Source organism: Acanthaster planci, linkage group LG12 (assembly GCF_054643075.1).
Source record: "Acanthaster planci isolate LZ-2023a linkage group LG12, COTS_SCS, whole genome shotgun sequence".
Classification (NCBI taxonomy): Eukaryota; Metazoa; Echinodermata; class Asteroidea; order Valvatida; family Acanthasteridae; genus Acanthaster; species Acanthaster planci.
The window spans coordinates 12,343,031-12,367,446 of record NC_141788.1 but is presented as its reverse complement, the minus strand read 5'-3'; the positions used below and the strand labels follow the sequence as shown (position 1 = coordinate 12,367,446).

Genomic DNA, 24,416 nt, shown 5'->3' with positions numbered 1-24,416 from the left:
CGAGGAAGCTTTTAATATCGTCCATTCTAATAAATACGTTTTAAACTTGTTAAATGTTTGCTTGACGCGTAAGTACTCGTAGGTGTAATACGTCAAATTAACTGCAATAACTAACTCGATAACTATTTGAATGTATTGTAACATATCTTTAAATTACCTAAAGTGAAATATAAAAATTGGTGCAACCAGACCATAACAGCCCAGTTACGCCAAATTTAAACAAATCTATAGCAAACGGTAATTTATTCTAGCTCATCAGTTGGTTTAAGTTTGTTAGATTATTTCTTGTTATTGCAACTCCACCAACAGAGGACGCAATTTGATTTGATCTATAGAGTTGTCTAACCGTTTGATGGTACATAAGTCAGAAGCTGCATTTCAACTTTGCAGTCGTCGTAATAACAATATTCGTAATCTTCAATTAAACCACGGCAAAAATCGGTCTCTATAAAATGGTTGGGATCAAATCTATTCAAGTATTGTATTTTTGTCTTCATAGCAGCAATGATAGATCCATTTGGTAATTGTTACTTCTATGGTATCACTACAGAGTCTCTCTTCGTCTCTTATGCTTACAAATTCCAACGCCTTCGCATTCGACGCATTTGGATCTTTGTCTGCCGTGGGAGCAATTATTCTTATCTAAGTACGCTCTCTTTTTGCCGATACATTGGTTGCAGCCCAGATTTATGTCGCCAGTTGATTTAATTCGAAAATTAGAAAGATCTTTTGATTTCTTACATATTTTGCAAATTTTATTTTCCATCTTTATTTATTATATATGTACCTAAAATTGTTTCTCATTTTTATTCACAGCAAAGAATAAGATACAGGCGGCTCAGTCATTAACACCAGCTTACTGAACTTCACATCTCGCAAGTGCTTTTCAATCGATTCCCTTTCACAATCGGGCACCACGTCGTTTTCGTCCAAACACTGATCAAAACTGTTTCGATCCTTACAATGAAACATCGCGACCCAAGCCGTGTTCTCTCTGAAGTCTTTTAAGACATAGTTGTACTTCTGCGTCAACAGCCAAAGCTATCACTCCGACTGACGAGCGAGGAACGTCACCAGGGACAATTGGGAGACGTTCCGAGCGTTTGATACCATATCAATTCAATCTTACATTGACTCTTTCACTAGTGTACACCCGGCTAAAGAAGTTACTTCAGCCTCACAAATTTCCAATAGCACAACGCCATTTATCTGAGCTCAAGGGAGGCCGTCATGGATGCCGTCCAAAATGAACTGGGCCATGCTGGCACTTTCCTCGAACTGACTCCGCTCGTTTGTTTTACCACTCACATAATCCTATCAAATGTCTTTCCCGAAATACCCAACTCCGTTCTTGTGCATAATCTGACATTTACCATGTCTACTTTGACTTCAACCCTAACCCCATTAATCTCCAATTCAACATCCACCTTATATTTCCATCCATTACTCCTCCCCTCCCCATCATCCTATCCATTTCCTACTCTGCCCCCTCCCCATCAACCTACCCATCTCTTACTTTGCCCCCCAATAAATAAACAAATACCCCCCATAATAGATAAATAAAACTAGGAGAAAAAGAATGCCCTTTTCACAAAATGCAAAAAAGCCCCCAAAAATCTGGACGCAAAGAATGCCCTTTCCGGAAAAGCCTGAAAAATAACTAAAAGCTGTCCAGGCCAGTGGCCCAAACAGTTACAAGACATCTTAAGAAAAACAATAGCTGTTTGGGCTGTTAGCTCAACAGCTAAAGAAATGTCTTCAGCACAACTGACTGACTCAAGTTGTACTTTAAAATTAATGTTTTATTTCCAACTGCAAACCAAAACACAAAAAGACATTTTTAACAAGTTGCTAGGAAGTACAACTGTCAAAATATGTGAGCCATCTACCATTTGTTTTGGTTAAGGAAGACAAAAGCTTAAATAGCAAAGACTCCTTTGCTAGTGTGCAGGGTTTCAATCCCCGTTTCAGCACTTTTTAATTTGCTAAAAAAATATCAGTTTTGGAGATGTTCCATTTCAGAACCAAACAAAGCACAGAAAATGTTTCTTTTTTGAAGTTAAAAAAGGAGGATATTGAGTGTAGCCCACATAGGCAAAATGCTGTTTACACAAACGTTGAGTGCCCTCTGTTGATCTGTATTCCTGACGTTGAATGTTGCACGAATAAAGGTAGTAATCCTCCAAAGTCCCGCCTCTACTGCCTGTGAATTTGCCCGCGCCAGGTCATGCAACAGGCCCCTTTCAAAACTGTTGCATAAGGTTTTTTTACTTAACAGCTGACTTTTAGTGAGAAGACTTATGGGTGAAAGTCCCATCAAAATCTATAATAATTAGAGGACAGCTTTCATTGGGTAAATCTGCTGCACAAGTGTAAACGGGAAAATTGTCAATCTCGTACATCCTGATACTTGTCCAAGCCCTACACTTTGTAGAAATGAACGAAAGAGATAGCTATGGAGGGATGGATATTTGTATAAAAAGCATAATACCCAAAGTATAAACATAATTTAAGAGCAAATTAAATGTAAAATTTGAAATAAAAAGATAATACTTAAAACAAATTAAAATTAAACTGGAAATGTTAAAATGACAGGAACTAAATATACATTCAGAATGTGACTATCATACGCTACTTTTAGTCAAACATCTAATTTACAGTGCTTTAATTAAAAAGGAAACCTAACTTGTGAATTTCAAAAGGATATCCTACATCTTTTGAACAATTGAAATGCCTTTACAAATACATTATACTGTAAATACACTATACTGTGCTGTATCTTGCACAATATGTGCAATTTGCAGCTTCTCTGAAATTGAAACTATTTGGCATCCTCTTTAGGTTACGCTTGTTTTCAAACATTTAACATTTTCAGTGCTTTTCCTGACAAAGTAATCTCATCAAGAATCTGTTTGGAGGGGGGTTGGGTGTTCTGTTCAAATTGGGAACTCCAAATTGACTTACTGGCGGTATTTATAACAAAATGTTAACTAACTGGCCAACTGTCATGATCTGAAACAGGAACATATCACACAAAGAGGACACTTCATATGGCGAATTCTAAAAACAATGCTTGTGCTTATCGACCAAGTTCCCAAACTGCTGTATCTTGGTCCTATAGGCATTGTTTAAGCATCTGTGCAAAGTGGAATATTCCACATTTAGTCCATTGGGTGAGTGTCCCACAATCAAATGAGGCTGTTCCCTTTTTTCTAGCTGTAACACAAAGTGATCTATATTTTGAGGAGAGACCATTATTTCACTATAGAACATCAAAAGACTGTGTCGAACACCATCAGCGACTTAAGTCTAAAAATCAACATGCTACTGAATATACACAAACCCAACACCACAAGGTAACCCATAGTTTTTGCTTGCAACATTCTCACAGAATGCATCTTTAACTTTTTCACACTATTCCGGGTTCCACGGTGCAACAACTCCTGTTGTAAAGACTCCCTGCCACCCTACATATTTTCAGGAATGTAATCAAGACATACGGGGTCAGCTCAAGTTGCACATGTCTGTTGGTGTTGTAGAAGAAAAGATGAAGCCACTGCTCTACAAGTGCAACACTGATGACATCATTGGCACATATTTTCATAAAGGATTACATGTACAGCATTTTATCAATCACACCGACACCTACCATCCAGTATTCCACTTTACAGTCAAACTGTCTGACAAGTCCATTCCCTGCCTGAACATACTAGTCATTTCTGAAAGAAGCTGCCCTTCCACTTTGATTTATTACAAACCAACAAGTTTCTGTAACTACATCCACTAAATATCATCTCATCCTCCTACCTGCAAGAACTCAATCTCTTACTGCCAGCCCCCTCTGTCTCAAACGGATTTCAACAAGAGAGTCTGACATCATCATTGAAAGTAGTAACATTTCTGAAGATCAAGGCTACCCACATGTGGTTGTTTTGCCCACCCTCCAGTCAGTCAAACTTACGTCCAGAGAAAACATACAGGCACCCGTCAAACATAACAGTATTGGCCGATAGATTTACAAATAAATCTGTGTAGTGTCAGGAAACAGCAATCTCTGCATCACTTCAACACACATCTAATCCTCTTATCTGTGATGACGTGCAGGTATACACCGAAAGTACAACTGAGTAGTGTCTCATATTCATTCTAGGGGCACTCACTCCAAATGTACTCAATCGACCTGGAATTCTCTGCATTGCATAAATGCACAAACAACCCCAGAAAAGGATGAAGGTCTGAAAGCATGGAAACTCTTTTGCAGATTACTGCTTTTTACATTTTCTGTACTGTTCATTTTCCGAGTGCTTTAATGCTTCTCCTTCATAACTTCCAGACATAAAAAATAATTGTTTTAAAGAGAGACATGTGACCAATATATAACATACAATGTGTCCATGAACACTGTACAAGTTTTTGTAGCTTTGGACCAAAAGACTTGTTTTGACTAAAATCTAGACACTTAAGGTGAGGTAAACATTGCAGAGAATTCAAAACAGTTTACAATGATGTGAAATACAATGTTTTCAACACCCTGAAAGATGCATAGTACCATCAGCAACACCTATGGTGCTACAAGTTCTTCAGGTAATAAAGCATTATATCCAACATCAAACCAGCCATTTAAGAGTTAAGTACATGTAATGCACCCTGACAAATAGCTGGTGGCAGTTCATTTATTACTGTACCTTGTAGTGAAATCACATGAAGTACACTCTTTAGTTGATTTTCACTAAATTCCAGAAAACACCCCTGTTAATTTTATAAGGTTCACATAATTCTTTTGAGCATTGTTTTGAAATCAGAATACAGAGATATCCGACTACCTTTTAAATTGAATGAAAACACAGTTTACAAATCCCAAGCAGCACAGGTTAATAGAGTGGTACATGTGTCTTGCCCACTTTAGTAATGATGAAGTAGTTACTGTTCTGACTGACAGGTGTATCATTGTCAAATATCACATTTATACTTTTAATATATCCATGAATTTTGTGTTCTGCTATTTTAATTGGTAAATCTGGGGATCATATATGTATTCAATCAAATGTTCATGGTTTACTACTGAAAGCTTTTCCAAGCATTGTATTCCTATTGTGAGAACAGAGCTCCAGCCAATTTCATGAAACTTTACGCAACGGCATAACTCCACTTACAACCTATTTTACTGTGTAAGTTGCAAATTGGGACCGATTTCACCAAACTGAAGCACTACATAAGCCTGTGACTTACAAAACAATTTATGGTGTAAGTTACGCAGTCAATTTAGGTGGTGGTAAGTTGTGCCAAAAAAAAGCAAAAATGAACGATTTTGACTAGCTTATCGTGTTCGGTTAAGCCTCATCATTGCTAAACTTATCAAAGCTTATATAAGAAATGTGCAAGTTTGTTGGAGAAGGAAATGAAAACTTTGTTTAGCTGTGAGAAAATTGCAAGATTTTCTGTTTGGTTCAGACAAAGAAAAGACAATTGCACCACTGTCATGGACTCTTATTCCCTTTATAGTGAGGATTATGATGTATCCAAATACTTCCAAATCAAAATCATTTTTACAAATTTTTAGTCACATCATGTAAATTTGGTTTGACTTTTTTTTTAAAAGAAACATGTACATGTAACTCCTGGCATGTGAAAGAAAAAAGAAACAAAATACTTCAGGTGATAAAATCACATTTTAAAAAACTTACATGTACGTGTTAATCAAGCTTTGCAATATTACTTACTGCTTTATATGATTATGTCCAAAGACTAAATTTTCTTGCATAATTGGTTGAAGTAGTGGTTCACAACCAATGGCACATGCTGGACAGCTACTACTATCATCCTCTAATATCATCCTGTTGATTTCCATCGTCTCTGAAATAAAAGAAGGGGTAACATGCAAATGAACATGAGCAAGTATTGCTTAAGTTTAGGCCCTCCCGATGAGCATTTATCAGGAAAATCCCAGCACGTAACTTAATTTGGGAGAAATATACACTCAGGCACCGCAGCACAGCATAGCACACACACACTAACACTCACTGGGCTCAACCACTCTCAATAAAACACAATTAATGCCGTAACTTCTGTCATGGTTTATTCTGCCTGCACCTTGGAAGGCGGCTCCTGATTATTCCAGTCTCCAAATGCTAATCTCGGTACCAGCCAGCCCAGTGGGTCCTCTTGCCTCCATGTGCAGTGGAAGCAAACTCACTGAACAGCATGCAACGCAAAAAAATGCTCCAAGGAGAGCACCCAGGAACTAAAGCTGTGAGCTAAAGTGCACTAGCCAGATAAAAAGAGAGCTGCATGAGGCTGGCACCACCTTTAATGCTGGCAGGCAGCAGCGGCACAGAACCATCACATTGGGTTCCAGGATGAGACTGGTACCAGGTCTATCTAATGTTTCCTTACAGTTTCATGTTGAAACTTATTTGTTATTTTTTTCTGTAAATGCCACCTTCCAGGCTTCAACTGAAATAGAATTGGGTAAAAACACCTTCCTGATCTGGTATCATCATGTGCATAAGTGAGAGCAAGAATGCATACCGTATAAGGTTTCAGGGCTAATCCAGGGAGAGGTTAAGCCAGAGAATTTTTTTTGGGGGGGGGGATATTTTTGTGGACAAGGAGAAATGATGATGAAAATTTACATGAAATACATTTGTTACAGTAACTATCCTCACCGTATGCTTTTCCTTGGCAGAATATGTCTGCCCTCTATGGGGAAAGATCAGCCCATGCCAAGAAATTAGACCGGTACAGCATTGCACAATACCTGCCATCTCATCACTTTACGTCTAAAACCCACAAACACAAACAACCTAAACCTCCTTGCTGGTATTGCCTCTGCTAATATTAGGCAGGAAGTTACCAGCCAAGTCAAGATGACCAAAGCCACAACAGAAAAACACTACCTCCTTCATGGACATCAACTTCCAACACAACAAAACGAGGTAAGAAGAAGCTTCCTCAGCCATATCCAGCCCCTGACAAAATCCTGGGAAGAAACCAGACAGTCTCTAGCTCTGGATGGAAAACCTCTAAAATGAACCTCCTCAAGCTGACATGTGAATTCCACCTGCTGAAAAATTCCCTGCTGGCTCAGAGGCAGAATGGGGCTATTGGAAAACACTGAACCATCTGAAAACAATAACAGGATGATGAAAGGTTGCTCTGAACAAGCCTGGACCAACCACCTGTACAGGAGGAGAAGCAGACCACACCATGAGGCACTGCCACGCCTGCCTTATACAACCTAATCCTTGTATTCACAAAGACTTGCAGAGTTCAACGCACATGCAAAGATCTGTGTCAAGAAATGGGAGACTGCTGTAATGATTTACCAGAAAAAAATGGAAACAGGTTTCTGAAAATTCATTCTGTCAGTAGCTTACAAGCATTTGGCCTTCTACTGCTTCTTGAAATTCGCCATCAAATCTGTTCACAGAAGGGGAGGAGACTCAAGTTATGTCCGGGCCTTGCCCCCTCAGATGGAAGGAGAATGGTATCAAGAACATTGGCTCATGGACTAGAGTAGTGAGCATGGTAATCCAAACAAAGTGGTCCATGCAAAGTTGGAGGCAATCATCCAAAAGACAATAGGCCAGTTTTTTTGTCTTGGGGGAAACTGTGGAGTCTGCTTCACATGAACAGGCTTAATAACTCAGACAGCTGTAGAAAATAGGCCACCCAAGAGTATCTTCTTTTTTATTTCTTTCCAGGCTGGGAAATAAGAACTTATTTGATGTGTGGCTGGTAGAAACAGTTGGAATTTAGTCTATGAAGGTAACTGATTACAGTAAAAGAAAAATTAAAGTCAGACTGCACCACCTGAAAAGGCCAAATATCTCTTGCAGTGAATGGACCCCACATTTTCATGGCTGCCAAAGTTTGGATCCAGTTGATACAACATTGATCAATCAGAACATCAGAAAATCTTGGTCCCAGGAGTCACCTGGGCCGTATGTGTTTTGAAAGATGGGTAGTTGCTGTGGTCTGCAACTAGTTAATCTGCCGGTTTTACGTTTAGCACCCTGGGCATTTCCTTCATTAAAAGGTGTAACCTATGGTCATATGTGGAAAGGGTTGCCATGCAGATGACCTGAACTTGGAGAAAACAGCTGTGGGGAGTTGGGGTACCGCACCCCCCCCATGTTCACATTCAGCGACTTGACCTCCGTGACACTCGGGTGAAGCCGGGCAATGCTCTGCAGCCAAATGGGGAGAAATTGATTGTCAGAATCCAATGACAATGCGCCAGAATAGTAACAAACATATGTTCGTCTGGCTTGGATAGTGAACTATCCTGTGCAGGGCTGACTAATACGCTCGCTGGCCAAGTGTCCTCAGGAGGTTTCAGGATCAGAGATGCTATAGTGGCCAATAATTGCTGAAAACCTTATAAAAACCACCTGTATTATGCTGTCAGACTGAGATCTACAGCAACATGCCAACTGGAGCAGGACGGATAGCTCAAACAAGACTACGAAGAGGGTGAAAGCTGGGGCTAGAATAATGGACTTTTTTAAGTTGTGACAGTGTATGCCTTCCGTCGCTGTATCCCTCCAGCTGTGATGATAAACAGATGACCTAGTTTCCATCTGGGCCTGATTTATCTCCCATGAATAACCTGGTTTTCTTGTCCAAGTGAGAACTGGATGACCCAGTTTCCATCCGGGGCGGGGCCAGTACACCGAGAATTATCCTGTTTTTTTTGGTCAGGACCAGAATCCCCAACGCTGGGGTCCAGGGGGCCGGAGGGTACCTTGCTGTCCCCAGAACAGCCTCCTTTCTTACTAAGCATTTCCAGGACACTGAAGGCCTGAAAGGCACAGCTCTGGACCTGGCCTGATCCACACGCTTACTTCTTAGTTTACTGGTAGTAGAGGCTAAAGGCCCAGGAGGCGTGGCCCAATTCCCTATGCCTAGTGTGCCGGCGGCTCAAGGCCCAAAAAGTGTCTCTGGTATGTGGGTGGCTCAATCATTATCGCCTGAAATACGCAGGGAACTGGAGGCCCAGAAAAAGCAAGCCCAGATGTTGGGTATTCTTACTTGGGGCCAGAGGCCAAGAAGGTGTATCTCCTGTAAGTGACTTACATGTACCTGATTTTTTTCTTTGAGGACTGTCTTTGATGTGAGGAGCACAGTAAAGTACAGCTGAATTTACAGATGGTAAAATTAAACGAAGTTGCAGGTTTAGCTAAGCTACAGATTTAATACAGTGGCACGCGCTGCACACATAATAAAATTTGATGGAGTAACACCATGCTTACTCTTGCGTGACTCTGCTATGTTAAACCTACAACAAAATAACTGGTGACTTTCTAGTCAAGAGAAAATGGCAAGACGTGTCTAGAAGAATCATATTTATTTCAACAGATGAAAGGTCAGACCACACATACTTGGTGTTGATTTAATCAACTTACAATGGTAATACGTATGTTAACTAGTGATAAAAAAGGAAAATAAGAAGCCTTCAGGCGTGTGAAAATTATGTGTCTCACCCGCCAGGCACTGGAGAAAGGAGAGTGAAGGTACGAGACTAATGCAAGTGCTGGGGCTTAGGCACTGAGGGCAGCATTGACTGTGCTGTAAAAACTAGCAGTGCGGAGCCTTAAGCCAGAGAAATATGCAAGTGTAAAGTTTAACAGGTAAGGGAATCCCCGAAGTGGACCCGGGCAATTTGGCACCAATCCAGTTTGCTCTGCCTATAGCCAAGTTGATATTTGCTCAAAGTTATATTGATTGTCAATGTGTCAGGGAATAGTCAGTAGGCAGGCAGTCTCCTGAAGACGGACAGAGTACACTGTTCGAAACTTCGAGTTATTCCCCGTTTCTTCTCAGAACCACACATACTCAAAGAAGAGATAAATACATGGTGTTACCGCAATCTTTACTATAAATCTTGTCAGGGAATACTTCTCTGTATTGAAGATAAAACCCAGTTTGAGCGAAAATTGGATTGTCTGTTGGAGGATCCGGACAATGTCCTGTAAAGTAGGGTCCACTATAATCCAGTCGTCCAGGAACATGAAAGGTAGACATATCTCTGATGCAAAAATGCTGAAAACATTTGGCGATTCTTGTGAAGACCCAAAAAGATGTGAAAAGGCTGAACAGTAGGTAGCGAAACAGGTATGTAATCCCACGTAAACCAATTAAAGGAACTTCTGATATGCATGGATAAGCACGTAAAAGTAAGTATCTTTCAGGTTGATAGAAGTTGCCTTGGGAGCCTTTTATCAGAGAGTGGAAACAAGTTTACAGTGTCTACATCCGGAAGTGTTTTGACCTGATGTAATACAGTGGAATGCCACTAAAACAAACACATAAACATTTGGGTATCCTGAATATCTCGTGGCCCCCGAATTTTCCGTGCACTTTTACCAACCATTACAATTTAAAAAAAAATAAAAGTAACACATTTGGAAATAAAACTGATGATGATTACTCAAAGTTGAAGAAAATCACACCCATGATGGAACAATGGCCAATATGTGGTGCGGTCTACATTGTTCTTGATAAATGAACGTGTGTATGGCCATGAATCCACAGGTGGCCATCAGCTAGAGCACATGTATGCAACGCTGGCGATTTTGGCATGAACCTTTAACAATCAGCAAAACAAATAACAAATATGCAGATAGACCCGAGCATTTGTTACTCAACTTACAGAAATCTGCAATAAATACATGTACCTTGCTAGTTTCAATTGTTTTAAAATATGTTTGCCTGACATTTTGTAGCCGACTTTGGACATTACATTATTTTGTAAGCACGTCAGCATTCCAGAGCTACTGTATTAGAATTTTCCTGACGTAGCCCATTTCTTCAAATGTCATTTTACCAATGGGAAACGTTGTAACTGTGCTACATGCTGTATGCAATTTTTATTTATTTTTTGCTGTATGCAATAAAATGCTATTTTATTTCATATTTCATGAGTCTACTTCCAATGAAAGAAGATGAACATACATTTGACAAACTTTCAGTGTTTTTATTTAGGTTTTAGCATGTTGGCTCGAAATCCTTACACCGAAAATAATGTGGGAAAGCCCACCACACGTGTCAATGAGTTTCAGTTCGGATAGCTGGGTGTGTGCATCTGTGACTTGAAATCACTCTACTGAATGACTGCTATACCAAACATTTTGTTTGGACCCCATCATGTTTATTATAGTGGCATTCCACTGTAATTTAGCAGTCACAGACCTCCTTAGTGAAAGAAAGAATATCAAGGTGAAACCAAGAGTAGGTTCATGAAGGAGTACTGAAATGGGGTTCTTTTCTCAATTCCTGCTACACAGCAGCTCAGCTGGTGGGATCTGTAGGGACAGGAGTAAGTCATCAAGGAGGAAGAGGGTCACTGGTGAATTCCAAAAAATACCACAATGAAATAGCTTGAAGAACTCAGCTATGTGAAATAATATGGAACCACCCGTGACTGAAACTTTAAAAGAGGCCACCTGCTGGGCTTCCAGGGGATGAGCATTTTGTAGGTGTCATAACCAGTAACTTCTTGGGACTGACAAATAAAGACTGACCTGTGCTCTTCATGGGTTGATAAACTGAACCTTGGTTTAAGGAGTATTTTTTTGTAGGTTGGGTGGCTATAGAGGGGTATTTGGCCAAATGCCAGAGATCAACTTGTCTTCCATCTTGAGATATTTGGCTTCCTTTATCACGGCATTAAGTAAAGCCAAGTAGTGTAAGGCAAATGGTCTTTTGCCTAATACCTTTGTCTTAACATCAAACAATTGTTTACGGTGGTGAGGATTCTCATGTCAAAGCAGATCTTTGGCCTCTGAAGAAAGAGGAGGGGGATGATAAGTACTATTTAGGACCAGATCGTTAGTATTGAACAGGCCTGTCATCCTCTGCTTTATAGGTGGAGTCATCTGTTTATCATGAACCTGCTTTAAAGCCTCGTTTGTAATATATACATTGCACTGTATCTTTTGGGAATATGGGTTGTTTAGGTTTGCATATACCTGTATATATATGGTCAAGGAGGTCAAGAGGACTCAGCCATGGATGGAGGGGGAAATTGAAGCAGCTTATCAATATCTGTAAATGATAGATTGGCCTGCTGAAAAAAGGAGTGGTTATCTCTATTGGTGGATGGAGTAAAGGCCAAAGAGGTCTCTAAAGGTGATAAGAACACATGTACTGACTTTTCTGGTTTCGTGGAAAAAATTTAGTCTGCCTGCGACGTCAATCTATTGAATGTGAGTGGGACCTTGAACAGGTACAAGTATTATGTTGCAAAGTTCCTACAGCAGAAATTGGTAAGCTCATGAGACTGTTGTTGAGAAATGGCCCACATCCTGGGGCATTAACTACATAAATCCCCTCGATAAAGTGTGTAGTAGTGATGGAAATAACCCATGGGGAACATAGTTGAAAAATCCTGCATGGATGAGAAATACTTATTATGTGGATGGTGAGGGGTGTTTGGAAAATAGGGCCATGCATTGGGCTGACAACAATGATGAAACTGTTGCATCTTAAAAATCAGTTGCATTGCTTTTATGTAGAAAGGTTATTTAACAGGGAATGGGTCATTATTACCCATATAATGACTAAGATGGCAGCTTCTCTTCGCATTTAGAAAATATCACCATTTTGCTAGTTGAGTTCTGGCATGAGAATGCTCAGAGTAAAAAAAATGTGTCAAGGGGGCGGCAATCAAATCCAGCAATTTATTTATGTCATAATAGGGCTCGTCTCCCCAGAGCTCTGTAGCTGGCAGCTGTAATAGGCTGCCTGTTCCTTGCCAGTCATTCTTGGCAAATGACTGTGGCCATCTGCATGAATTTCATAGGGACCTTACTCCAATTCAAACTGGGACATTTCAACTGCATCAATGCGATCCAGTGTTGAAATAAACTTGACTTCCCTGATCAACATTGTCATAATAAAAGTGATTTTTAAGTCACTCTACTGTCGTACCTCTCTTAATTAACAGTTAAATTCAAGCTAGCACAGCTCTCATGCATGTGGGCGCATTCAACCCGAAATAATGAAACAGTTGTACAATTGCAGAGCCGTATTGTGATGTCATCAAAAAAAGCAGCAATTGGATGCTCCCGACTTTTATTTTTGTTTTGCCTGGTATGAAGGAGAACTTAACTTGTGCTTTTGACATAATTAGCAATCTTTATGTAGTTTTTTAGATAAGAGATAGTTTTAAAGATTCTTTTAACCAACACATGCAGGTGCTCCATTCATTTGGACTACACTGCCTAGTTCAAAATGATGTGACACTTTGGTACTCTTTAAGCAGCAAGATTGAGAATGTGTTGTTCTATGGTAGTTAGATACCTACGCACACTGAATGCATCAGTAAAAAAAAAAAAAAAAAAACCCAAAAACCACTGGGACGAGTCTATGTGTTACACAGCCCTTTGTATGGGTACAGTGGTCGTGGAAAGTGTAGCTTGGATGACTTTTTTCAGCACATTTTGTAAGCTTGCATGCTGGTGTGAAAATGTCGGTAAACAGGGATGACTTGTTTGCTATAAAGAAATGTTTTGTAGATTACTGTAAAAGAAAAGTGACCCACCTGTTCTGCAGCATGCCAACACCCTGAAGAAGTGCACTTCCTATATTACTCTCCTCGAAATTAGTCCTATATTGATACGTGATAGGACTTACTTCACATGCCATTTGACACAATTGACTGGTGTTAACTGGCAAACCACTGCCCCCAAGACTTCTCTGTCCAGTAGGAGGTGTCAAAATTGGCTGACTATTTTGGTCCCAAACTTTCCCTTGTAAAACTCCAAATTGTGCTGAATCAGGATTGATACCATGAACTGACGCCTGACTGTTCAGACAAGGGGATTCCTCTATCCTTGCTGACACAGCAGGTGAGTTTGCCACATGAGACAAGAGGAAAATTTGATCTTCAGTTGTGCCATTATGATGCTCTGACCTGTGATCAGAAAGAAAAAATATTCAAAAGAAAGTCTGAAAGTTCATATTTGGGAATATCGTATCATGCAACCTCCTCCTTTTGTGAATCACCACCAGGATGATTCTGAAACAGATGAGAAAATTAATTCTGGCAAAACTTGAAAATGTTTTAAGAAAAAAGGTGCTCAGGAAGATTGTAAAATGAGTTGTTGCTTTACAAGCTTGAGGAAGAAAAAAAACGGCAGAATGAAAACATGAACAGTTTTTAAGATTTTTTATTTCCAGAAAGTGCCTGCTGATTTGATTTTCGCGTTGCTGACTTGACTTAAAGGTTTCCTATGGGCATTTACGAAACGGGTGGCTTCGGCTTAGTCTTTGGCTTCGCTGGTACCAGTCGGCAATGGCCGGAGTCTCCTTAAATGGCTGGAACCAGTGAAGACTATAAAGCCTGAACCACTCGTTTCATAAATGCCCTATCATTCCATTGCACCCAATGTAATTTTAGGACGTGCAATTTTGTAAAACAATTTTTTCCAATTTTTTTTCTTTTTGATTTTCAACAAATAAAACAGCCTCATTAAGGAGGTAACATTTTTAAATGTGTACTACAAAACTTGTTTTGATATTAAAGTGTAAAACTGATTTATGGTACAGAGCTTCACTACATGTATTTCGACTCGAGTGCATTACTTGCAATGTTCAAAATATGGCTCAAAAAATTACGTATGTTTAATCACAACTTTTGAAGCTTTCATCCGAGTTGAGAGGAGTTTGTTTTCTTGCTTTTGGCTTAAAAACATAATTTCAAACCCATCACGATGAAGAGCTTGTTAGACAATGCTGCCTCTGCATTCACAATATCAGTATCATACAAATATGACACTGTTGTTAGATTCACACAACGAATTACTTGAACAAATGCTGTTGCATGTTGGTCAGCAGCCAGTTGATGTTCTGCAAAAAAGCCTCTTTAAGAGAAAACCCTTTACCTCTTTAAAGAAAACCCTTTACTAAATGTGCAGTTTGTGCCTTTCTGTAACTTTTTACGGAGACATTTAAAGAGCTGAATTTATTTTGTTGAAATAAAAGCGAGGTAGCTTACACTGTGAAGTTGGGTTTTATCTGTTCTTTGTGCTCTGGTTGGTGTTTTCTCAGCTGTGCTTCTTCAATTTCTTGTAAAGTCCGAGGCTTTTCACTTGGATGCAGACTTTGTTGAAAACACAAAGAATGTGCCAACTGATTGAAACATTCAAGATTAAATCTTCCACCAGTGCTTTGCTGCTCCTGAACTAGGCAGGGTTGGTTTTGTTTAGATTGCACAGGTATTTTTGGTTGAGAAGAAAACTGTTGCCCCTCCTGATATTGGTACTGCCATTGCTGATTTGGATACTGTTGCTGTTGGTGCTGTTGCCTCCGCTGTTGCTGTTGGTACTGCTGCCTCTGCTGTTGCTGGTGATACTGTTGCTGCTGCTGGTGGTGATAAAGCTGCCTCTCCCACTGCGGCTGGTAACCTTGTAGCTGCAGGTGCTCCTGCTTTTCCTGTTGCCGTGTGTGGTACTGCATCCTCCCTTTCTGCTGGTAGTACTGTTGCTGCTGGTACCTCTCCTGTTGCTGCTGAAACTGCTTTGGTGTTATCTCTCCCTCCTGACCCTATAAGAAAAAGGGTACACCAATAGAGAGCATCCTAAATATGTAGAAAATCACAAACCTATCATATGGGACAAATTAAAAACTTTTTCTTTCTAGATCAATATGACAGTTCCAACATCCGCTAGGCCATAAATGTTATACGAAGAATAAGGCTACAAATGGCACAGGCCTCCAGATAATTCTAGCTAGGTCCATTATTACATTTTTTTCTCTGAAATTGGTGAGAGAGCTCTGGGTGGATTGCCTGATGCTTCAAAGGAGCTCAGTGACTCTTATTAGCCAGTTGCTGCTTTGCCTCACTGATGTATAAAAGGACACACTGGGTGCAGGTGTTGCAGCATAGAATGTTAGCCAAATTGTACCTAATAATCCTGCAACATCCCTCAGTAACATTGCACTTCCTCTGGATTTCTGCATTGCTATGCGTCCGTAATACATACTAGCACAACTGAACGAGCAGAACATGCAACATAATTTTATCAAGTCCACCAGGGACTATAACTTTTGTTTATATATCTGAACTTATAATCAATTCCAATCACAGTGTGTAATCAAAGTGTCTTTTCTTACACCATAACTATGCAAGTGCTTTGTAATGCCTGGCCTTTTTTCAAGATGTAGGATTTGCTCAACGAGCTGTTTTGACACGACATTAAGGCCTGTAAGGAGACCGTGATTAGGTTACCCAATTTTATTGTCATATTTTCAAGTCAAGTCAAGTATTAGAAAATAAATTCTTAAATTATCAAAGTTGAACACCTCATTTGTACAATGTGTATTTACAGCAGTTTCTGCACTTCTGATGAAAAATGAAAATTGGGGTGATTTATTAGGTAATGATGACCATTTAATAAAAATACATGTATAATTACCAAATGATTTCTTTTCTGCCTGATCAAGGGTAAGTAATGGCATACATGTTCCAGATTGTACAGTGCGTTCAACAATTGTAACAAATATCTGCTCTTGCTTTTTTGTGGCAACTTAGAATTTGCAAGATTGCAAACAGCTATGCATGACAACATAGGAAACATTTGTATTTCATGAACACTAAACCACACTTGGGAGCAACCGTCACAGAATGGCTGCACCTGGACCACCATAGCCACTGCGGCAATGGCCAGACTCAACAAGTTGTGGAAAAGTACCACTGGCTTTCCTGCCAAGTGCAGACTCTTCAAATTCCTGGTGGTCTCTGTCAAATTATACGGGTGGATACTACTGACAGAGAAAGACAAATCCAGGCATTTATAGCCAAACTCCTGAGGAAATTGCTCTGCATCTTCTACTTGGAGCATAAGACCAATGAATACATGCAGAGCAATGTCAAGAGCATTGTGGGTTGTCAGCAACTCTCCTTGTCACTATTAGGAGAGGTTCCTTCGATCTTGAAGCCTTCAGCGTTTGCTGCCTCCAACATATTCTCAGACTATACCAGTATGATCATGGTGCCATATCCAGATGTTGTAGGTCACACACTGCAAAAGCATTGCAGTGGGCATCACTGCACGTCAACTCCAATTGATCAGCCATATTATCAATATGTTTTCAATAGGGGCCAGATTAGCGTGTAGCGGTGCTGTGTAGCTCATCGCTGAGGTGGTGGAGCGCTTTTGTCCCCGGTGGTAATCTGCTCACTCTAAATGCCCCAAACTGTGGTATACTGTTTCAAAACAAGGCTGGATTATCTCCACTATTGAGAGTGAAAAAATGCCAGTAATGCCCAGCAGCTCAATCTTTTGTGCCGAGCACGGTCTTTTGTTACAAGGCCCAGTTCTGTCCCGGTTTCGGGCTCCCAGCTTCATGTAAGAGGCCTATGTATTAAAAAATGGGTCGCCCAGCAGGAAGTGGTTAACCTTCCCTTTAAAAATATCCTCTCAATTCAGGAATCTGCCCAGAAAATACTGTAACGTCAACTGCCTCTAGGTCAGACCCGCCAGCACTGGGAAAACAGAAAAAATGCTTACTTGAACATTAATGAAGAAAACAAGGATGCTAAGGTAGAAATGTTGGCACTGAAGCACCCCACCGTTGGAAGGTGGCTGCTGGTGGACTTTTGTTTGCCGAATGAGTTCTTCCCGGAAACGGCAGCAGGCCTTCTCAAGAAAATGAGGGGGTGAGCCGCTTCAGGTGGAAGTAGCCCTACTATTATGTAGACCCTTCTGCCCGAGGAGTTTTGACATCCAGCTCCATGTCATCCAGTGTGTCCATCCGTGGGGGGGCTCCACGCCACGTTTGTTCATGCCCCTCACTTAGATGGTGCGCATATGCGCACTGAATCCTCAGCGCCAGAGGCCAATAAAATGGCTCTTGACTCGGGAAGGTAATCAATCAACATCAAGCTTGGATGAAGTTGTTTGCCCCTCATTTCCATACCGATTAGAATTGAAACATTCAAAGTCCCTTTCGCTAACTTGCACATTATAAAAATCCATTTTCTGCCAAATTTTTGCCTGTCTTTGTCACGTACCTCAAAAGTAATAGAGTCAGAAGTTGGAAGTGAAGCCAACATTTTAGAAGGGATTTTTTTCAGTTCTGCCGAGTTTTCTATGACATTTCTCCACTTGTGAATAGTGAGGAATATCATGAACTCCCTAATGAGAAAGTATCATGCAAAAAGGAAACCGTATGGATGAGAACGGAAAGTTTTTGTTTGGGTCTTTTAGGTGGGCAATTTGACTTTGTACATACAAGTGCAATGCAGTAAAAGTCAACTTGTACCCCAACATGTCACTATTATGCATGTAAATACACAAACTAAATGCATGCACAGTATATGGGGACCGAACATGAGTGATGTGACTCCTGTTGTAGATTGTCGTGTTATGGGGTTGGTTATGAATTTGCCGAACAACCACACCTGCTCGGATTGAAGGCTAGGTTTTGACACACTGTGAATTGGAGGACTTCAGTGCTGCTGGGGAAGGTCCCTTCTGTCTGCCGTATGGCATCTGTTGTTGGATTTTTTTTACATGGGTTCCTGCCCCTGCTACTGAGGCTGCCACAGCCCGTGAGCACCAAGTGTGGGAGACTAGGTTCGGATTTGCACAAAAAGGTTGCTATTTGTACATCCTAGCACTTGTAGTTGTAGAGTGAAAATGTGGGGAGTCCCATGATGAAGCCCCGGCCACATTGCAACAGCACGCACAGCTTGACTATGTAGCCATCGTTAGCATGGGGCAGTTCCCCATGGCACTTGCTGTAGTATGGGAAAGGAGTGGACTCTCAAGATGAAGCCCCGCCCCCTGCAACAACACCCACAGCTGCTGTGCTGCCATCTTTACCACGGGGCGGTTCCCTGTGGGCCCTGACATTAGGTGAACTGACAATAACATCATTGAGTGTCCCAAAACTAAGCCCTACTCCTGCTGCACTGAAAGGTGCAACTCGATAATGTTCCCACTAGAACATAACTCTGCTTCTTCTCACAGTCTACTGCACGTACCATGTTGGTGCAGACCATGCATGGTATGACACTCACCATCTGACCTCTCTCACTTTCACTACTCCCTTCCTGCCCACATCTTCCAGAGTAAAACTCTCTTGGCCAACATCCTTGAAAAAAAGAGTCCGGTTCATCAGTGTCTTTTCACTGAGCTGGCCCTTGAAAAAATACTTGAGTTCATCGAAAGTGATAAACGGCATTTTCCCCTGTCCACCAGGAAGACCCACAATTTCTGAGGCCCTATTCCAGACCACATCCCTGCTGATTGGCGAGTTGGATGTCAGACGAACTTGACTCGGTTGTACATGCCAGAAAAAAAGAGAGAAAAATTCACCTGTCTTCTCCGTCAGCGTGCCGCCGCTGCCACCAATGTGACATGAACCTCCTCTATGGGTCTTTCTCGAGCTGATGAAAGACATTATGAAGACTTCTGCTAAGGTTTTTGTGACTCTCAGCCGTTTATTTTCACACTGTTACTCCTGTCTGGCATAAACGCCAAACCCCACCCAAAACAATGTAACCTAGAAAACACTTCTACACCGGCACCACAGCAACGGGTCTCCCAGGCTAACCAGCAAGGGCCCACCACACGGCTTTTGTGTGGATCCGTGCTAGTGCCCCCACTGGTCATCTGACACTAATGCTACAATTCCAAGACTCTAAATCAAGAACTTTTCCCATGAGGACTCTGTGTCTCCTCTGTTGAGCCATTGGTTTTATGTAAAAAGAACATTATGTATGCATGTACATATACATTAAAGGGTTTGCTGCAACTGTATAGTTCCAAGGTTACTTTGGAGATGCTACTCTGGTTCATACCTAGTGATTTCAATTTTTAATGCACTGTCCTCCCTAAATATGGGATGTGATGTAAAAAACAAAACTAAAACCACAAAACAAAGAAAATTAAAACAGACCAAGTAAATAACTTCCACAAAAACATGTTTACATTACAAACCTTGTACAGCCATTACTTCATTCTTGTGTCTATTTTACTCACACTGTGAACCCTTGTTAAACCCAGGTTTTTGGTCATGATTTCCTTGACTTGTCCTTTTCGTTTTGTGATAGACAGCACTACACTGCAATTTCAAAATTAATTTCATAATATTTAAAAAACTTGAGACGTTCCACGTCTGTTTGAAACAGAACATATTCGCATTTCTAAGCTCTGAAATTAAAATGTCCTTGGCATGTTGCCTTCCCATATATGTGCTAAAACATGTCGCGTTAAAAATCATGCCAAAAAATCAAAGTTCTGAGCAAAAGTAAAAATTTTACAACATTAAAAAAATGATGCATTTTGATTCTCAAAAATCTCCAAACATCCCACATATAAGCCTAGACCAAGATATTGTGCAAATCTGGCCAACAGAATATACGGTGTGTACACCTGTTCACGATGGTATAGCCCATCGGTGTGTGTATATATATGCATGCCTTTTCCAAATGCTGTGCATCAATACTCACTACCCACACTCACCCATACATTGCCTGGGCTCCAGTCCATAACCCAATGTCTTAATGGTTTTTGACCAAGCCAGCAAAACTCACTACAGTTAAAAGAGTACAAGTGAAAACAGCTCTCCAATGGTCAGTGCGGGACATTGGTCATGTTTAATTAACAGACTGTTGTACCTTCTGTGAAGTAACCCTGTAATAATAGACTATCACCAAGGGTGAAAGTCTTTGAATGCTCAGTTTGTACTCCTGTACTGAGGGCTCCACAATTCTTCATCCTACTGTTGTCATGATTGGGTTGCCATTTCCCACATTTCATTGAATGAAATACCCGTAAACACAATAAATGTTAAGTTACGAATATCACCCTCATACTCATTTTGCGACTGGACACCTTGTTGCTAGCTATATGCATGATTTACATGTACATGTCATGTTATTCAAGAGCTCGTAATTGGTCCATTAAAATGAATCATTCATATTCTTTGAAAGCTTGTTTTATATGATGGGCTTAAGACTAGTAGTTGATATTCATACCCTGCATACCTGATTATCCTCCCCCCAAAAAAACAATCTTGCAAAACTGGAAGAAAATTAAAGAAAGACACTGCTACAGACCCAATAAGTGGTTGGCTTTCTACTCGACAGGCCCTGTACAGCATGTACACGTGTATGTTCGTAAATGAACTGCAGTACATACACTTTACTGTACATTGCTACAGTAATTGTACTGTATGCAGGTTGAAGCACTGGGATAAAACATGGTAGCTTGTTTGCCGTGGGTCCCATGCATAAGGCCGTATTATCTCCCTTCGACAAAAAAGTACCATAACCCATCTTGAAAAAGGCTACCTACACACAGGCAACCCAAGGTCTTGCGAGAAGAATTTTGTAAAACCTTTAGTTAAGGAGACATGTCAAGAAGAATGTGAAAACAAGGAAAATTTAAAAATTCATAATGTTTTGTTAAAGTGTAAATTTCACATAGATGTGTTCAAATGCACTGTACAATTAAGACATTACACATAGTACAATGCAAACATTTAAATGTGGTTGAGCTGATGGCATTTAAGGGTGCATTGGGCAGCCAAAAAATGACCTACAACCACTCGCATCTGTAGAGAAAAGGCAATAAGTTACAGTTTTAGAGGTGGGAGGAAAACACCAGAAAGGAAATTTTTCTGGATAAAATCCACAGAAGTCAGGTAGGGACTGAAAACCCTATCCACATGTGGACCGAACCGGAGATTGAACATGGGCCACAGAGGTGAAAGGCGAAGAAAGAACTACCTTGCCAACCCAACTCCCAAAGATTATTTTGAAACAAGTATTTTAAGATGCAGTCCACACAATACATCATAACAAATCTATCAACTCAAAAGAACCAGTGGTCAGAATACCCTCAGACTTTTTTCCCAATAGCGTCTGAGCCCTTAGTAATTTTAAAATAACTTTAGTGGTCATTTTGATGGCAGCCGTTACGGAATATGGCAGCCACATCTCACCTGGGTAATATCATGAGTGCCTTAATATCTAAATGTTGAGGGAATGCATCAAGCTATGTGTGCCCCAAATTTGGTATGCTGCCGTACTATAAGTCCTATCTCATTCTTTGAACAACTGAAGGCTATGTTTATTAAGTCTTCATTTCTTTATTGCCACATCTTGTACTGCTACATGTATGAAAGGCAAATCTCACATACATCTGGACAATTCTGGTTCACTGGACAATACACTCTTCAAAATTACAAAAATATAAGAAGTGATAGGCTTACACTATGAATTCTTTGATGCTGTTCTTCTTGTGGTAACACTTGCTGAACCTTGTGCTGTGGAAGTTGTTGCCGCTGATGTGAATGCTCTTGATGGCAGTCTGGCTGTTCATAAGAAAGTGGGCTACCTTGAACCAAATGTGCATTCTTTGAGGACGTACTGACTATAGACAGGGCAGACTGGCAGGATGGAAAAGATTGTGATTGATGAACAAGCTGTTGCCTTGCATTTTGAAGATACTGCTGCTGCTGTCTTTGTATATCTTGAAATGACTGCCTATCAAGAATCTTTGGTTCCAGCAGTGCTTTATGTAATAGAGAAGTTGTTGTCTGTGCTAATGGTTGCTCAACCTTCACATGCTCATTCTGTAATGAAGAATAACTCACTGGTTTTTGTTCTGAATCAGCTGAAGCAACACAACTACTCAATACATTTTTAGCATTCACTGGAACTGTATTGGAACTAGTTACGTGGACGAGTCCCTTGCTGTTTCCACTGTGTGGTTTAGACATTCTGCTCTGATCTACATGCGGTGTCTTTTGCCGTTTCTTTTCCTTTAGATGCAGTTCCCAATTATCTCCAATACTATTCTCCTTCCGCAAGCCATGACCCTGCAGGCCAAAAATGGATTTCTGGTTTACTGTTAAGTCTCTTCACAGCACCAATATTTCAAAAATTCCCCTTTGAGGAGTAAGATATATTGTTTGCAGTATTTTAAGGGTAGCTGTAATCAATATGTTTTCATACAAACTTTCAAAGTGTACCCGTGTGTTTCAATTAACCTTATTTCCAACTTTTTGATTGACTATTTCAAAGGGTATTTTACGGCAATTTTGGTTTTTGTGCAACGAGTATTTCCATATTCAAGAGAAAAACTGTGATGTCATCTTAGGAAGAAAACCTGAATGTTACATTAGTTTGTAAGTCTTGCATTTTTGTCCATTTGAGTGGACTCAATTTTCTCTTCTTTGCTGATTCATTGTTGTTTATGTGCATAGCAATATGCATGGCAGTATGAAAAGATACCAATCAATCCCTTTCTCAAATTTTGGATTTCCAATCTGAACAGAAAAACCTATGCACTGAACTATGTCTTCTCTTGATGACTTCACAGCAACAGTGCCCTCAGTTTTCCAGGAAAGCAGGAATAACTTTAAGTGTTTAAAGAAGGGCCCTTTGAATGAATTTCACCAAACAGGAATGTAGAAGAGTTTCCATACAGTGAAGAAGAGTATTTGTGTCTAAGAAAACTCATTGCAGCTACACTTTAAGCCTTTTAGCTCTTGGTAATTATGCTAATCCAGCTCAAGAAATAACAAATTTAAATATATAGCCAACACAGTGGGCCAAATCAATGCTTTTGAAAGGTTCCATTTTGTGAAAAATAAACTACCTTGGAAAAGGCATTCTTGAATAAAAGAGGAGCAGGAAGCCAAGCAACACTACTGACGTGTTCCTTTTTTTTAATTTAAATAAGCTCACTCAAAAGAAAAAAAAAATTTACAAACATGGCCAATCCAAAAATGTTCCCAAAGTAAGTGGGTTAAACTTTATTTAGAACAAGGAACTTATAGAAAAACAAAAACTGAGGGGAAACAATAGCACACATAAAAGACTCACAATGTCACTGCAGTTTGGAAAGCTACTGAAAGCAAAGCCATGGACTGCAATGAATACACTGTATCTATATTCTTGTTCGCCCAACTGGTTCCCTCTTTCCGAGAAATTACTTGTGCTATGAGAGGTGGCAGAAGCCATTAGTGTCAAGTCTCTCCGCAAACTAGTTTGTAAAATAATATTGGTGATATAATGTGGAATTACTTGGAATAACAATGAATATGATGATGCTTCAATGCCATTGGAAATGTCAAATCTAAAGCAACTTTTCAAATGCTTGATTTTGCATTAATTCCTTAGGACTAGCACTTTTTTTAAGTTTATGGTAAGCTTGGTCTGCACATCACTTTGTAACTGATCTTCCAAAGTTATAATACCATGAAGAAAGAATTCAAGACATGCCAGGAAAAAGCTCAACTATCAGAAATCACTGGTGTCGGAAGTGGGGCAGGGGGACCAGTGGCCACCCACTGTTTCAACTAGGGGGCCCCCCATTTCAGCAGGTCCTATAATGGGGTGGAGCTTAATGGATTGGCCTATTAATATGGCAGATGCCTGATGGTCTAACAAC

The 24,416-nt window shown here is 40.3% G+C and overlaps 1 protein-coding gene across 12 annotated transcripts in view; it reads right to left on the bottom strand.

Annotated features, from left to right (window-relative positions):
• Positions 1–1,776: 1,776 nt before the first annotated feature.
• Positions 1,777–24,416, bottom strand: part of LOC110988048 (terminal uridylyltransferase 4-like) — a 179,533-nt gene continuing 156,893 nt past the window's right edge. For 7 of the 12 annotated variants that reach the window (XM_087144097.1, XM_087144094.1, XM_087144096.1 and 4 more), the window contains 4 exons: positions 22,231–22,839; positions 15,002–15,549; positions 13,547–13,918; positions 1,777–5,853 (listed from right to left, as the gene is read on the bottom strand). In XM_087144097.1, coding sequence (XP_087000223.1) covers positions 5,817–5,853; positions 13,547–13,918; positions 15,002–15,549; positions 22,231–22,839 — 1,566 coding nt within the window. In that variant the 3' untranslated portion in view covers positions 1,777–5,816. The remainder of the gene's footprint in view (positions 5,854–13,546; positions 13,919–15,001; positions 15,550–22,230; positions 22,840–24,416) is intronic. The other 5 variants (XM_087144099.1, XM_087144100.1, XM_087144101.1 and 2 more) reach the window with 5 other exon arrangements.